The 15,433-nt window shown below is 36.6% G+C and overlaps 2 protein-coding genes across 9 annotated transcripts; one reads left to right on the top strand and one right to left on the bottom strand.

Moving 5' to 3' along the window:
* Window positions 1-1,060: 1,060 nt before the first annotated feature.
* Window positions 1,061-6,535, bottom strand: LOC110837036 (methionine aminopeptidase 1D, mitochondrial). Of its 3 annotated transcripts, none has more exons than XM_087360879.1 (6): window positions 6,290-6,535; window positions 4,501-4,721; window positions 4,230-4,417; window positions 3,968-4,118; window positions 2,270-2,380; window positions 1,061-1,604 (listed from the first exon to the last, which is right to left on the bottom strand). In XM_087360879.1, the coding sequence occupies exons 1-6, from the start codon at window positions 6,379-6,381 to the stop codon at window positions 1,405-1,407; spliced, it is 963 nt and encodes a 320-aa protein (XP_087217005.1). In that variant the 5' UTR covers window positions 6,382-6,535; the 3' UTR covers window positions 1,061-1,404. The 3 variants fall into 3 exon arrangements, with proteins under 3 accessions (XP_087217005.1, XP_087217006.1, XP_087217007.1); XM_087360880.1 differs by lacking the exon at window positions 6,290-6,535 and adding an exon at window positions 5,226-5,755; XM_087360881.1 differs by having other exon boundaries at window positions 1,560-1,604; window positions 2,247-2,380.
* On the top strand, window positions 5,788-15,081 carry LOC110837034 (uncharacterized). 6 transcript variants are annotated; one of them, XM_022078780.2, is made up of 6 exons: window positions 5,788-5,970; window positions 7,983-8,203; window positions 8,530-8,681; window positions 10,563-10,750; window positions 11,393-11,581; window positions 13,625-15,081. In XM_022078780.2, the coding sequence occupies exons 2-6, from the start codon at window positions 7,983-7,985 to the stop codon at window positions 14,327-14,329; spliced, it is 1,455 nt and encodes a 484-aa protein (XP_021934472.1). In that variant the 5' UTR covers window positions 5,788-5,970; the 3' UTR covers window positions 14,330-15,081. The 6 variants fall into 6 exon arrangements, with proteins under 6 accessions (XP_021934472.1, XP_021934467.1, XP_021934468.1 ...); XM_022078775.2 differs by having other exon boundaries at window positions 7,972-8,203; XM_022078776.2 differs by having other exon boundaries at window positions 6,602-8,203.
* Window positions 15,082-15,433: the final 352 nt, after the last annotated feature.

Raw genomic sequence — 15,433 nt, 5'->3', positions numbered from 1 at the left:
TTGTCTGGTAGAAGTTTACCGACGTTTCAGAGGCCCTTGTAGACAGCCATCTTCCGACTCATCGCTGTGAAAACCTCAAATACTACTTTTGAAGTGGTTACTTTATAATTATTTCGGCAGTATGTAACACCGTGTATTGAATTAAACTTCCAATTCAACATTGGTTTTTGTATTCGGAGGGAACAAACTGCAAATGTTCTCGGGAAAATACTTATTTATTATGAGTACTAATTCGTTATTGCTACACTGTTCATCGAAATGTAGCTCACATCGACATATTCACCAAAGTCAGGTGTTATTATCCGCGAAATACGCAAGCCTGTACATAAATTATATGTCTAGGAACAGCTATGATAAAGTTGATTTGGTAATTTGTGGAAGTTGTGTCTTCTGCTGCTGAAAATTGTGAGATAACCTAACATTCCACAATAGTTTTACAGAGCATCCATTTTATATTGCATAACTGCACTGTCAATTTTCATACAAATCTGTTAAATGGTTCTGGAAGTATGACATGTGGATAGACAGACAGATAAACAGAGAATGGTACAGATAAAAGGCACATTTTTTAAATTTTTTGGTTCTGAACATGCCTAAAACATATCAACAAAACAACACTGTAATTTCCTTACTTTTTAAACAATAATTTGTCTTTCTTTGGTCAGGTCTGATACAATCTAATTGCTACATCACTTATTCATGTATTTTCCTATTTATTTCACAGTGTATAATCCATGTAGTTTAAACAGCGCTGTAAAATACCCAAAAAGTAATTTATAGTGTACCGTTACCCAATATTTCAACAAATAAGTCTCGTTGTTCAGAAATTTGTATCCCTGTTGACTGTTTATGATGTGACTTTGATGTTGTTAACATTTACCAGTAGTTTATAAATACCATATTTTACAGCACAGCTGAATAAAACTGAAATGGACTGTTACCCTGGTACTGCAGCACAAATTTAGCCTTCTGCTGATAGAAATTATAAATTGCTGTCAATAAAAATTTGTACTGGGAAGTAAAGGTGAGTAACTTGTAAGAACAGAATGCACACTGTAGAAATGATGTACAGGTATTTTTTTGCCACTTACACACATATACATATTTGTTGTTCTGGCTTGCATGTTTGTAGTGGAATGAGGTGTACATGTATGTGTGTTTTTATACATATCTTGATCTCAATATTTTGGAAAATAAATGTGACAGTCTTGTCACATGATGCTTTCCCTTTTATATCTAAATTTTAATAGAAGTGGAAGGCAGAATTGCATCAATACTATTCAGACTGAAAGACTGTAGCAGGCAAACATAATCATTGTTTTACTAATAAAATAATAAACGAAATGTCATAATGATGCAACATTGTTCTGCATCCACATTTTCGATGAACCATAACAGTTTGTACTATGTAACATGGTCAGTCAATATCTCAGCACCATCATCAGTAATGAGAACTGTGTGCTCACACTGCGCAGTTCTTCCATTGTCCAGTGTGACAGCTGTCCAGCCATCTTCCAGAATAACTATTTCGTGTGACCCCTGGGCTAGTACAGGCTCTATTGTAAATGTCATCCCAGCTTCCATCTTCCCAGGGTAATTATTATCTGCATAAAACAGAAAATAATTTATTTTACCAGAGTAGTGCAAGAACAGCTTCCAGGGATTCATACACTGACTAGAATGTTACTAGCACTGCTTCCAACTACCATTCACATAATGATTAGAATAGTATGAGAAGTGCTTCCAACATTTATAAAGTAACCAAAATATTACCAGAACTGCCTTTAACTAATAGTCACAAAGTGGTGAGAACAGTAAAAGAACTGCTTTCAACTAATATTCATTCTGTGGCCAGAATAGGACCAGAACTGCTTCCAAATAAACATTCAAATAATGACAAGAGGGTTAGTTTTAATAATTATCCAGTTCTTTAATTTTCTATTTTCTTGTACAAAATACCCTTAGAAATACAGTAGATAAATTATATAATAAGTATTGAACACAAAAGTTCTGTGACTGATCAGAAATATCTACTGCAGAATAAGGTAATACATCTGTCAGATGTAACTACTGTGGTATCACTCAAGAGCCTTATTATCTTCCATCTGTCCAAACTAGCATTTCACTTCTTTGATACACTTAAGCCCTGGTGGTAAGGCTTGTTGCTATAAAGCATTGCATAAAGAGTAGTTCCAACATTTGTTTAAAGATGGAAAAAGTAAAACCACAAACCAGTTTCCTCTTACTCTGTCTACTTGCTGACACTTACAGCAGTGATATATATCTGGGGGGCCATGGAAGTAGCTGCCAATGCCATGTCCAGTGAAACATGGTACAACAGTGAACCCTGCCTTGTGTGCCACTAGTTCCACTTCATTCCCTGCAACAGACACCTTTCTTTTCTTTTCCTGTTTGAACCTTCTATTCTCTAATGTAAGAAGCAAGTCAGGCAATAATACCCTGCTTTAATGGCATGATGGTATCCAATAATCTCTGACATACAATAAGGTATGTTTCAACATATAAAATGTTTACAATATCCTGCCAAACTACATTACATTGCATTGTTAAGTAATATCACTAAATAAATTCATGTCTTCTGAATTGTAGATGTTGTTATTGTCCATTTCATCACAAAAATTGCTTGCCTTTTGATCATAGACTAACTCCATGATTGAATAAAAATTTACTTGGATATTATCCATCGTCTAGTAATAAAACGTAAAACGACGTTTCGGAGATGGGGCTCTATCTCCGTCTTCAGGTTCCTACTCAGTTGGGCCCACTAGATAGAGCTAATCCCTATCTCCGGACAAATTAAAAAGTGAAAGTCCCAGAATAAAAAGGCATTACCACACCATCCATCCGTGGGACGTAAAAGAATAGTATGTAGAAAACAAAATTCATAAACACGAATAAAGCGTTTACGTTTTATTACTAGACGATGGATAATATCCAAGTAAATTTTTATTCAATTGACTCTTCACCATCGTCAAGAAGTTTTAGATTTGATATAACTCCATGATGCATGATATTTGTTTAAAACTTGATAATTACTCAACTGGCCAAAAAATTCCCTGCTTTTATGGAACTCAAAAGGTTCAGTATCATGTTCAAAAAAGCCTGTCAGACTCTATCCTGAGCCAGTTCAATCCAGTCCACTTCACACTCCATATCTAGGGCAGATGGCAGGTGAGAGCGCTCTAAAATAAATGTTTACTTAATAGCATATTTGAAGTACTGCTCTATTTCTCATAAATTACATTTACTTTATTCAGATCTGACATTTGGCAAAATGTTAATAAATTATTGTTTAAGATGTCTTAAATACCATGTTTATGTACACATAGATTTGTAGCTGAAACAAGGCTATATGCTTGGTATCTCATGTTATTTCAGTTTTACATTAGAAATTTAAGTGATTGATAAGATGAAGACTGATTAAGATAGTTTATATTTTGGCTCTTGTATTGGAATATCTATATAATGGTGGAACACTTCTGAATACAGAATTATGTTGTGTAGTTATGCTATAATGTTTCTGATTCCTTGTTTATAAGTTGCAACACTTGTGACACTATCACAGCTTGGTGCTTGAAAGGCAGAGAAAACTATTTAAATAACATCACTGTATCCCACTGTTAAATTAATTTAACATACAGCATATATACATATACAGTTGTTTATTCATGTTATACAGATCCTCCCATACAAATTCAACGTTTTCTGTATGTGTTTTGCAGTCTTGACAATGGAGGAAGGTGTGTTGCTGGCACCCCACATCAAGTCAGTGACACAAATGTTACTGAAAGGATAATGAAAATCAGTATGATTTAAATATTAATATGATTAAGATATTCTGTCATATGAATGGTGATTGGATACAGAAATTAAACCTGCTTCAGAAAGGTGTCCTATGCATGATTTATGTGAGGCTTAAAAAGTACAACTTATATGGAGAAAGTACCAATGTTACAAAAGTACTCTCCTGGTCGACAAATTGAAATTGCACGCTGTAGTGATAGTTCTGTAGCTTTCACCAATGCTTGGCCATCTTTGTCTACTTCTCCAACCAGAAACATTGCTGAGCAGTCACCATGATAGCCATTTAGATACACCTGTAGCATCATACACAAATAAAATGAATATATTAGTATGAATACAGTGTGAAATTTTGTCCAGGCAAGATGTGAACATGCATTTCTTGTTTGCTTGACAATTAGACTTACAGTAACATCTACATTGATAATGTCACCATCCTCCAGAGGGCGATCATCAGGGATTCCATGGCATGCTACGTTGTTAACAGATGTGCATACAGACTTTGGGAAACCTCTGTAGTTCAGTGGAGATGGGTATGCATTATTTTCAATTGTCAGGCTGTGAACTATAGCATCAATATCATCTGTTGTACAGCCTACCTATAGGAATAGGAAACATCTCCTTTTTTATACCTTGGTACTTCTAAAATGGCATCCTTCTATTGCAGTTCTATCAAACTTGCCTTAATGTATTTACCAACAGAGTCCAGTATGAACTGGGCTAATCTACAACTATCTCTTATTTTTTTTATTTGTGCTGGTGTCTTGATTTCTGCTTCATCTGGAGCAGGGGATGGCACAAATGTATCAAAATATGATGGCCGACTGATGTGTTCTGGTACTGGGTGCCCCTTACTAACAAACCCTGGTTTCACAACACTGTAGAAGCCAAAATCCCTCCTGAAAATGAACAGAAATAAGATTTATGCTTTTTATAGAGGTCAATCTTCAGGGTGGAGATGAAGGTGATAGGTCCCTCTAAATGTTGGAAAAACTACATACAAGATTACATGGTGTCATAACCCTGAAGATGAAAGTCCAAACAGAAATGAACAGAATAGAATTTATTTACATTCCACAGATCCCTTATAGGCCTAAGTGAAGGATGCAGAATAAGTAACGGCAAAAATATAATACCCGTTTCTAATACAAATATAAATTACATAGTTGTGACTGATTTACAGGCCACTATAGTATTATATGCTTATACAAGAAAGCATCACTACTATTCCTTACATGTATTTATAGTAACTGAGACTTTTTAGTTGAGGTAAATATGGACCAGAGAGGCATAGGAGAAGAAGAAATTCCTCTGAAGTAGAAGTGAGATGGGAGATACTCTTTAGTACTAGCTTAAACTTCTTTTTATCATGTGATCTAGACTTTTGATAGTGGGAGACTTACAATAATTTCTGCCTTATATGTACTTTTCTTGCCTTCCAGATACACATCTGACCAACCCATCCATACTTTTCTGAATCTTTCAATGGTAGGATTTGGGTTCCTCACAGCCCAGTGAGTATAAATATGGCTGTCTTCTGGATTGTAGTCTGGTAGAAGTTTCCTTTGTTTCACAGATCCTTGCTTTTTCCATCATCAGCAACTGATGATGGAGCTACAACCCTGAAGACAGCCTTCTTCTTTCTATGGTGTTTTACAAATATGCTTTCAGAAAGGAAGCCAGAATAATTAGGATTTGAGGTTTTCATGGCTATAAATCCAAAGATGGCTGTCTTGTGGGTTGCAGTGCCATGTATTCTGGTAGTTTACCAACATTTTAGAGGTACTTGCTGCCTCCATCATCAGGGCGAAGAATGAAACGTTGATAAACATCTACCAGACTACCAAGTTCAACAATCCAGAAAACAGCCATTTTAAGCCAGAGTTACTTCAGTGTCTATTTAGCAACTGTAACACATGACAAAGAATTTTTTTGACAAGGAAGAAAACTGGTATGTATCCCAAGCCAAACTGACCTGATTCAATTCTAAAGGGTTCCGACGACGATGGATTACGCTTAAAATTATTCAGTCTGGACTGTGGAAACTCGCTGTCTGACGGACCCCACCTGAAGACGGAAACAGCCAGTTTCCGAAACGTGGTTTCTTGTAAATAAGGACGATGGAAAAAGTCCATATAGTGAATAATTGTAAGTGTAACCTGACTTAACCTATTCTATTCTAGTAAAACGAAACAAAACAGAAAGAAGCAATGTGCAAATCGAAAGTGCGGCATGTGAGGGGACTAATATATATATTTTCCAACGCCGATATCAATGTTTCCCTCTCTCGCAAGCCTTCTTTTTGTAAATATGGTTTAAATTAAACTGGAAATAGCCGCCATCGCATCTCTCTGTGATGAGCCCTCTTAAACATTTTGCTAATTGCAGTTTAGGAACAACTGCTGTAGCCATTTCGACTTCGACTCGCAAGCAATACACAATCGGTTTAGATCATGGTGTTGATTACCTTTTCCACTGTCTATTCCAGAAATTATTGAGGTTGAAACGTCTCCTTTGAATACAAAATAGTACGGAATTTAGACTAAGAAATGACTTCATTTTCACACCTGTGCTTTTACAACCTGAATTTTACCATACACAATTCGTATTGTAGGTCAGCGTGCACCACATAGATGGTGGCGTTTGAGTAGATTGTATTAACCACAAACATTCAAATCCATCATTACTGCTTATCTGTTCTCTACTGCATCGTTCAAAGACATTCATATTATTATTTATAGATAATTACTCCCTGACAAGTCATCTTATTTTGTTGCAGAGTTGACATTTCTCAGAGTTGTATATTTTTGTACTTCGGTGTCTACGTGGGCGATTGTGGTATGTGTGGAACTTGTGTTACAAAAAGGCGCCGTTATAACTGTTGTTGTTATCACAAGTAATGATTTTGATCTTGTGTTTAAAGTAGCTGCATATATTGTCACGTAATTACCCGTTTTAAGGTAAGAAGAAGAATGAAACTCGAAACTGCCCTACACAACCTAACCTTACCATACTCCGACGCAATCATTTAAGTTTAGAGTGGAATAGAATAGAATTTATTTACTTACTTTCCATAGATCCTTCATACTCCCAGGTCAAAGCTGTAGAGCATGTCATAGCACAAATATAATAGTTGTTTCTAATACAAATATTAGTTATGAAGTTATGACTGTAATTTACAGTCAATTACATTATTACCCAAAAAAATAATTGCACATCCATCCCCAATATTGCTTGCATGTATTTATAATAGCTGAGAATTTTGGGTTTGAGGTAAATTCGTCAGTGGAGGTGGAGTGAGATAGGAAATACTGTTTTAGTGCTGGCTCAAACTGTTTTATATTGTGATTAAGAATTTTTATAGTGGAGGGACAATTATTGAATAGCATAATTTTAGTATAGTTTTAGACAGAGTTAATTGATGGTGGTAACTCTTTGACATATATAAGGAAAAGCAGAGGACCAAGTGTTGAACCTTGAGGAACTCCATGTTTTATAATGCCCCAATTTGAATAGGTGCTATCATTTGAAGTTGATGATTTTATTTTTACTTTTTGCATTGTCATGTAGGGACAATTTAAAACACTGGCCATTTTTATTTTGAATTCCATAAAAATGTTGTTTTGCCAGCGATAAAGAAAGATTTATACAATCAAAGGCTTTAGAAAAATCACAAAGTATTCCACTAACATGCATTTTATTATTAAGATTTCGTCTGTAAAATTGAGAAGGGCATTTATCACTTTAGAGACTTTACCTAAATCCAAATTGTTCACTTGAAAGGTCATTTTTTGAGTTTAAAAAGTCTATCTCTTATACATAACTGTCAAATATTTTAGAGAAATCTCTTAGTAATGGAATAGGTCTGTAGTTAGATATGCATGATTTTTCACTTTTTTTTATATAGAGGTTTAACTTTTGAATATTTAAGTCATTCTGGAAAAGAACTACTGCCATTGATTGATTTTAAAGACAACTTAAAGGAACACTATGTAGTCTGCTCAGCTTTTGAGTAAAGTTGTTGATATTTATTTAATTTAAGTAGATTTTGTAAACATTTTTTATTTGTGTCGTATCAAACGTCTTCTGCTCGGTCCATCATTTGTTTTACAGTAAAGTAGTGATGTTGTTCAGATAAGATTTTGTCAGTTTCTGTACAGATGACTTCTGTGGGTCGTGGTAGAGGTTGGGGAGGTAACCAAGATAAAGGAATACCTTTACGTCGCCCTGGAGAGTTGATCTTGTCTGTAGATATGGAGGTTGATAGCTTGATTGCTGCTGTCCAAGGCATCAATCTGCAGGATGAAAATGAATCTGTGGCCACTCTTAAAGGGGTAGAAGAACTGCTAAAGAACCAGTGTCAGACAGAAGAAAACCTCAGGTGAGCAGTGTTAGATTTATGAGCATTGTCTTTCTGCATGGCAAAGAAACATGTCACTCTTCTAAAACAATTGTGGTACTGAGTTTTTCTTTAGGACTGAACTGGATGTTTTGTCACACCAAATATTAGGGGTAAGAAAGGTTTTTTCTCAGACATACCATGAAAATTCTCATCTCTGTATAGTGAAGAATAATTTCTCCTCTCCTCTGATTAAGAGAACTCCACTTAAGTTAGAACCCACTGTAGTTATAGCCCCATATGCACTCTCCATGATAATGTGCTCAGTTACCACTTTCAGAATCCTAGTGCTTGTTCTTCTGACACAGGTTGGTTGTTCAGTGCCTTCATGACCGCAGTCTTGAAGACCGACAGTTTGGTATGAAGGCAGCCGCAGCATATGGGACTGTGGCATCACTGGAAGTGGCAGGGGTCAAGCTACGTAATATTTTGCTCCTTGCTGTCCAAAAAGATTTTGACGGTAAGACGTTTAAAATCCAAAAATGGTTTTATGCAGTTACATTGTGTTATTGGACTAGGTAGGAAGTTACTGAAGTTAGGGTCATTCCTCAAAGTAGTAAATGGATTTTACAAATTGTGAACATTATGTAATGTACTTGTTTGTATGTGTGTTTATCACCCTTAACAGTATTTAAAATATTAGTTTTTGGAGGTTTGTGTATAAAATATGGTTTTATTGATTTAAAATGTGCAGCACCAGGTGGGAAGCAAGAAAACTGTGAGCAAATGCATGTACTAAATTTCTTTACAGTTCCATTGGAAAAAATAAATATAATCTTTGGTAGAGAAAGAAATCTGTTAATTTAAAATGGTGTATTTAATGTCAAGGTCAGTTATGGCAATTATATAGTGCTGAATGATAGGATGATTAATAAACACTTATTTGGAAAAGATACAAAGGGGAGCAGACTTGGCCTAATTTAAGGTGCTATTCTTGCACTTGCCTGGAGGGATTGAGGAAAACCATGAAAAACCTCAGTCAGGATAGCTTGTCTCTGGGCTGAGTTTTGAACCTGGAACCTACCATGTGCAAAGCAGGTGTGTCAACCACTTGGCCACGATGTTTGTTAGTTCATTTTTTTGTTCTACATTAGAATGCTACTTTGTAGAACTTAAATGCAGGGAATGCCAACTCACATATATGTTTATTTTTCTTCTTCTGTTTGTATTTATTCCTAACCTGTATCCATTTTTTCAAAAGTCACTTAATAGCACAGCTGGTTTCTGCTTCCTACTGTGGTTGCTATGGTCTGACACACAGCAACTGAGTGCATAATTTATTACAGTGTTGAGACAAACTCATATTCAGTGTATGAAAATAAGTATTTGTAATGTTATAATTCTTTCTTGGAATAATTAAACAATATTAGTTCAGGCCTGTGATAATATAACAGTTATTGATAAGTGGTTATAAATACTTTTGTGATGGCAATGTAGATAAGAATTACAAAATCCCTTCATTTTGATTATTTGCATGGACCATGTACAAATATAAAAGGATTGTTCATAGTTCTGATATACATTTTCTTGGTTTCATTCTGCTGTAGTAGCATGTGACAGTGGGATAGGAATCTTTGTATGTGAAAGAATTGCATGTTGAGTAATCTGTGTGTTTGTCATAACCTTTGTTTAAAAACATATTTATCAATATATGTTGAAACATATTAAAAGTATGAAGGTGATTGTCTTTTGGGTTGTAGCACTGTAGTCTGGTAGAAATTTACCAACAACAGCAAGTTCCTCTATAATGTCAATAAACTTCTACCAGACTACACAGTGCTACAAATCAGAAGATGACCATCTTTATAGCTCCCGCCATGAGAACCTCAAATTCTATGTTTTAAAAAAGTACATTTAGACCTTACGTGAGCCAGCATAGCTCAGTCGGTATAGTGACTGGTTAATGACTGGGCGACCGGGGTTCAATCCCCGACGGGGACAGAGGATTTTTCCTCTAGCCTCTGCATCCAGACCGGCTCTGGGGCCCACCCAGCCTCCTATCCAATGGGTACCGGGATCCTTTCCCGGGGGTAAAGCCGGCCGGGGCATGATGCTGACCGCTCACCCCCATCTAGTGCCGAGGTCAAGAATGAGTAGGAGCTATACCTCCACTCCCCCCAAGCGCCTACATGGTGTATAGTGGGACAGCTTTACTTTTACTTTACTTTACATTTAGACCTAACATGGCTGGTAGCCCAAGAAGAATTTTTATGTAAAGTTGTTTGGCCCTATTAATTAGTACATTAATGTGTATTTCCCTTCTGTTTTTAGGTAATGCATTAAAAGAAATAGGATTATTATATCAATTATTGAAATCCTTGTTATGGGTATGTTCCATTAGATCGAGCACACCTCCAGACAGCTTGCAATCTAAAGTTTCTGAATGCTATTGCTCTTTTGGGTGAGATTTTCCACCAAGTACGTCTTCCGAATGGATCACCCATAAAGATTCTGGCATTAGCTGTACTACAGTATCAAGATATGCTGTTAAGTGGAGAGGAACATGAGATGGAGCTGTTTACAACTCAGGTGCAGCATTTGTAGTTTTATAAAGAATGTTGTTCATAAGAACAAGTACCTGTCCTATATTTTATTGTCAAAGTGAACTGTCTAAATGAGGAGTTAGATAAAGGTTCAAGGGGGACTTAAGAACTAGGTGAAGAAATTGAGCTTGAAATTATAACTTTTGATACATTCAGCTGAAAATTTTAGAGATTTGTAAAGATTCTTATAATGTTTTTCAGCGGAATTGGCGGCTGAGTCGAGTTTTGCTCATTGTGAGTGACCAATCAGCGCAAAGAAGGTCTGTTGGTAAGCAGCCAGACCTCAGTCTGTTGAGAAACCATGTGATAGAAGCATCGGCACAGCACATGTGATTGGTGCATGTTTCAGCAGCCAATTCCGCTGAAAACTATTAATTGGTTATGCCTGCAAACTTTCTCTCACTGAAGTTTAGTTCAGTTTAGTATAGTTACGTTTTGTTTCATGGATTAATCAAAATTAGGCAGTATAAGTTCTGGAATGTTTTTGTTCATACGTTTTAAGCTTTCTCGTGGCATGAGTGATGCATACGTTTAAGTTTCTTACCTAACATTCCTTCACTGTTTTAACCTGTTGATTTTTATGACTAAGGTGAACTCAGCTTCAGGTCTATACTTTTTTGTTCTGCAGCTGGCTGTCAATGGCCGGAAGTTGTATGACTGCCGGCCAGGTGAACTAGAAGAATTGATGCTGCGTGTTCGGACAACCCTTATGTCACGGAACTTGAGTGGGCAGTGTCGCTGCTGGTTGCTGCTTGCACTGGACCTTGCAACAAATCGCTATTCTCCACTGTCAGGGCAGTTACAAGGGTTCTACCAGGTGAAGATGGCTGTCTTATGGGTTGTTGCACCATGTAGTCTGATAGAAGTTTACCAACGTTTCAGAGGTCCTTGCTGCATTCATCACCAGGGCGATTAAGCTTACTACTTTCCTTCACTTTCACTCTTAATTGGAATGCTCAGACAATACTGTAGATAAATTATGAAGCCAAGTATGATCATTTTACAACATGTAATTCCCATAAACTAAAAATATACAGTATCATTGTGAAACTTTAAGTAATTTGTTAAACACTGTGAAAGCGTTTGAACAAAATATTCTCTAAATTTACTTCATAAAAAATATAACTTGCTTTGCTTGTTTCCCCCCCCCTTTTTATTCTTTCTTGCCCCCCCCCAACATTACAGTATGAATGCCCACACTGATTTGCTTCATCTTCAATGACATGATGGTTTTTGGCTATTGTTTTGAGGTTAATACTGATAATGAAATTTGTTTTATCAAGGAAATAGAGTCCCCTCATGTTTATCAATATCCTGTTCAGTTTAACTTTTAAGGAAATATGTTTTCCTTTTGTGTTGCTGTCATGTATTATTAAACATGCAGAATTAAATAAACTATACCACTTGCAGCAGGCTCAGGTAGATTAAGTAATGGCTTACTTGTAAAGTGTCACACGGAAGTTAAAATCATACATGCAAAATGGCGACTGCCCTGTCACCTGTAATACAGTAAAATCAAAGTATAGACTTCAAGATACGCGAGATTTGAGATTATCATGGTGGCAGGTATGAAGATGACTGTCTTCTGGGATGTTGTGCCATGTAGTCTGATAGATGAATACCATTGTTTCGTAGGTGCTTACTGCCTTCATTGTCAGGGTGATCCTTAGTGATAAAGGCAGTTAACACTTCTGAAACTTCAGCAGATTTGTACCATCCTATAAGGCCCAACAACCCAGAAGACGGTCGTCTTCAGCTTTCAGATATTGAGTTATATGTAACACTATATATCGCAAGCACAGGTATAAGGCAAAAATATTTTGATGACTATCCTTGTAGTGTGATGATTTAATGATCATGATAACATCAGTCAGCAGAGCACAAGTGGCAATGTCTACTTTAAGAAATTCATTCCGTTGTGGAAGATGTTGACCATGTTTCTACATTTGCAGTGTAGCTGTACTCATGCCCATTGGATACGGCTAGCGCCTGGCTGCTTGAGTTCTGAACACAAATCTATACCCAAACTGTTTAAACCATCTGAGACATGTTTGTAACATTGCTATAATCAATTACTTTCCCCATCCCTAGATACTAACTCTCTATTTTGAACTCCACATATGAAAGCGTAGAGTTGCAAGCTTGCAGCAGTTGGAGCTCATTCCGGTGGACAGGACAAACCATAGCAACTGGCAGTGGACCTGGTAAAAACGTGCTCTTTCAGGGCAAATGGCACCAACTGGAGGGATAATCAAATTGCAGCTAGAAACAGAGCACATAAAAATCTTTCAACTGCTGTAATTCCCCTAGTATGCAGTGTGGCATGGAATAAAGCAATTATTAATGTTGCATGAGTGAACATTTTTTGGAGGCAGAATCTGGTAACAGTGATGATGAAACAGATGATAATCAAGAATGTTATCGTAAAAGTGGTGATAGTGAAAAAACATGACAGCATACAGCATTAGTCAGTGGGTGGCATAATGTGAAATGTTTCTTTATTAGTTGTCCACACCATATTTTATCTAAATACTTCATGTATGTGTGCTTATGCAAAGAATGCACAATAATTTACATAATCATGTAAAAGTTGGATCATTCTGTTTTATGTTGTAATAGTAAATGATTTTTTTACACTAGCCTATATCACTGTGAATGGGTGATGCATCATTTATTGAACAAAAATTCATTGACCTTTTTAAAAATAATAATTATTAAGTTAGTAATTTCTTCTCATAGCCTTTCATTATAGCGAAATTTCATTGTAACAGACATAAATTGTCACTCCCCAAAGGCTCATTGTACTAAGATTGTACTACCCCCTTTACTGAGAGTGCTTACATTTTGTGTTGGATTGCAGGTGCACCTGGGTGCAAATGCCATCATGCAGCTACAGCGACTGCATTTTGGGCTCAAGGTTGACACAAATAGTAGTCACACACAAGCGAATCTTGCCTGTGTGGCGGAGACATCTGACGCTGTTACAGGGGACTCGGGTGGTGGAAATGCAGATGGCATTCTGGCCAAGTGCAAGTCTGTAGATCAGACTATCATAGAAAATGGTGCATTCAAGCCAAGAGGTGACGAAACTAGGACAGGACTGCTTAGTGCAAAACCTAGTGTCAGAGGTGGAAGGAAAATGGGAGAAGAATGCAGACAAGAAGATTTGGATCAAATTAAATTTGGTGGCAGCAGTGATAGCGGTGGTAAGAAATTTGTTCCATCAGGAGACGATCAAGTCCGGAGAAAGGGTTGGGGGCATAAAAGACAAGATGTAGATCAAAATGAGGACATCTGGGGCACTCGTCGTGGGCAGAAACATGAACCGTGGGGCCATGATGATCGCTTTGTTAAGGATGATGACTTTTATGGTAAGCAGGCACAAAGAGGTGAAGAGACATTCAGACCCAGAATCATAGGTGGGGCCAGTGGGCTCAGAAGAGACAGGAAGGGAAGTGATGGGAAGGACCAAAAGAGCACTCCCAAAAGTGAGACAAGTAAGACTGAACCTGAACCCATTGCAGTGCCTCCACCACCCCTTACTGAAGAAGAAAACTGGGATTGATTATATAAGTTTGTCCTTTGCATACAATGAGACCCATATAAGTTCCTGTCATTAATTTCTTATGCTGTCTCACTCAGCCTGGCAAGTGCATGCTGCAGACACTGAAAGAAATATGAAGGTATATTTGAATTTTGTAGGAAAGTATGAAAAATGCACCTCATCCAGCTGAGAGGTTACATGGTCCTTGCAATTTTTTATCATAATTTTTTTATGCTCATTCCCAGCTACTCTGCCTTACCTCTTAACTCAGCCATTTTATCAATATACTAAAGCTCTGCAGTGTCACATGGTGAAGAATTGATTGGCAAACAATCTACATGTGTTCAAGAAATCACAGGAAATAGCTTCATGCACTGACTAGTGACAGAAGATAAAAGGACATACGCAACATATGTTCTGAAAGAGATAATTTTTGTTTTTTCATGGCATATTGCTGTGCAATCAAGGTTGGCTATGGTAATCTGTATAAAGTACAAGTAAATGATTGAATCGTGTATGGGAATGAATGTGTTAAGTTATGAAATTAACCTGTTTGTAATTGTATATGTTTGGTTTAATGTAATATTGCATTGTATATATATATATATGTGCGTGTGTGCATGCATAGATGTTTTGTTTGGTCAAGGAATGTTGCAAGGTTTGTTTAATTCTAGGGTTCTCAAACTGTGGGTTGTTACCTCTAGATAATCACATGTAACTTCAAAGGGGCTCAGAAGGTTTTAAAATATTAAAAAAATGTCCTTAAATTCTGATTGATTACAGTTCTTATTTATTATGCATCCATATTTTCTTATTGCTTTCTTCATGATCTTGGGCTCTTCCACACTGTAGTGTGTTTTGTTTCTTCTTAGCCTTGCTATTTGTTGTTGACAGAATTTCATTGTTAATTTTTTTCCTATTTTATTGATGAGTTCAGGTATTTAAGACTGGTGAAATGAAAATTTAAGGTGTTAAGAGAAAGACTGAAGGTAGCCCATCTTCCAACTGGTAGTATAAGATTATTACTTTCATACTTGTCAGAGTATGATGACAGTTTTTTTTTTTTTGACGTAAATACGTCTATACGAAAGGGTCATTCGGCAAAAAAGCTTAATGAAGATGTGT

The sequence above is a fragment of the Zootermopsis nevadensis genome, unplaced genomic scaffold (genome assembly GCF_977971745.1).
Source record: "Zootermopsis nevadensis isolate Lab colony 2312 unplaced genomic scaffold, Znev_1.0 Znev_ptg000050l, whole genome shotgun sequence".
Taxonomy (NCBI): Eukaryota; Metazoa; Arthropoda; class Insecta; order Blattodea; family Termopsidae; genus Zootermopsis; species Zootermopsis nevadensis.
The sequence above is the reverse complement of the archived record's forward strand: the minus strand, read 5'-3'. Positions and strand labels throughout refer to the sequence as shown.

What these genes read in the sequence shown, in the direction of transcription:
- LOC110837034 (XM_022078775.2), top strand. Translation starts at nt 5,943, where the DNA reads ATGGAAAAAGTCCATATAGTGAATAATT. An exon ending in CAGACAGAAGAAAACCTCAG is followed by an intron (nt 8,204 to 8,529) that starts GTGAGCAGTGTT and finishes CTTCTGACACAG; the next exon opens with GTTGGTTGTTCAGTGCCTTC. An exon ending in TGTCCAAAAAGATTTTGACG is followed by an intron (nt 8,682 to 10,562) that starts GTAAGACGTTTA and finishes ATGTTCCATTAG; the next exon opens with ATCGAGCACACCTCCAGACA.
- LOC110837036 (XM_087360879.1), bottom strand. Translation starts at nt 6,381, where the DNA reads ATGAAGTCATTTCTTAGTCTAAATTCCGTACTATTTTGTATTCAAAGG. An exon ending in AGAGTACTTTTGTAACATTG is followed by an intron (nt 2,381 to 3,967) that starts GTACTTTCTCCA and finishes TGTCTGTTGCAG; the next exon opens with GGAATGAAGTGGAACTAGTG. An exon ending in CCCAGATATATATCACTGCT is followed by an intron (nt 1,605 to 2,269) that starts GTAAGTGTCAGC and finishes TGTTTTATGCAG; the next exon opens with ATAATAATTACCCTGGGAAG.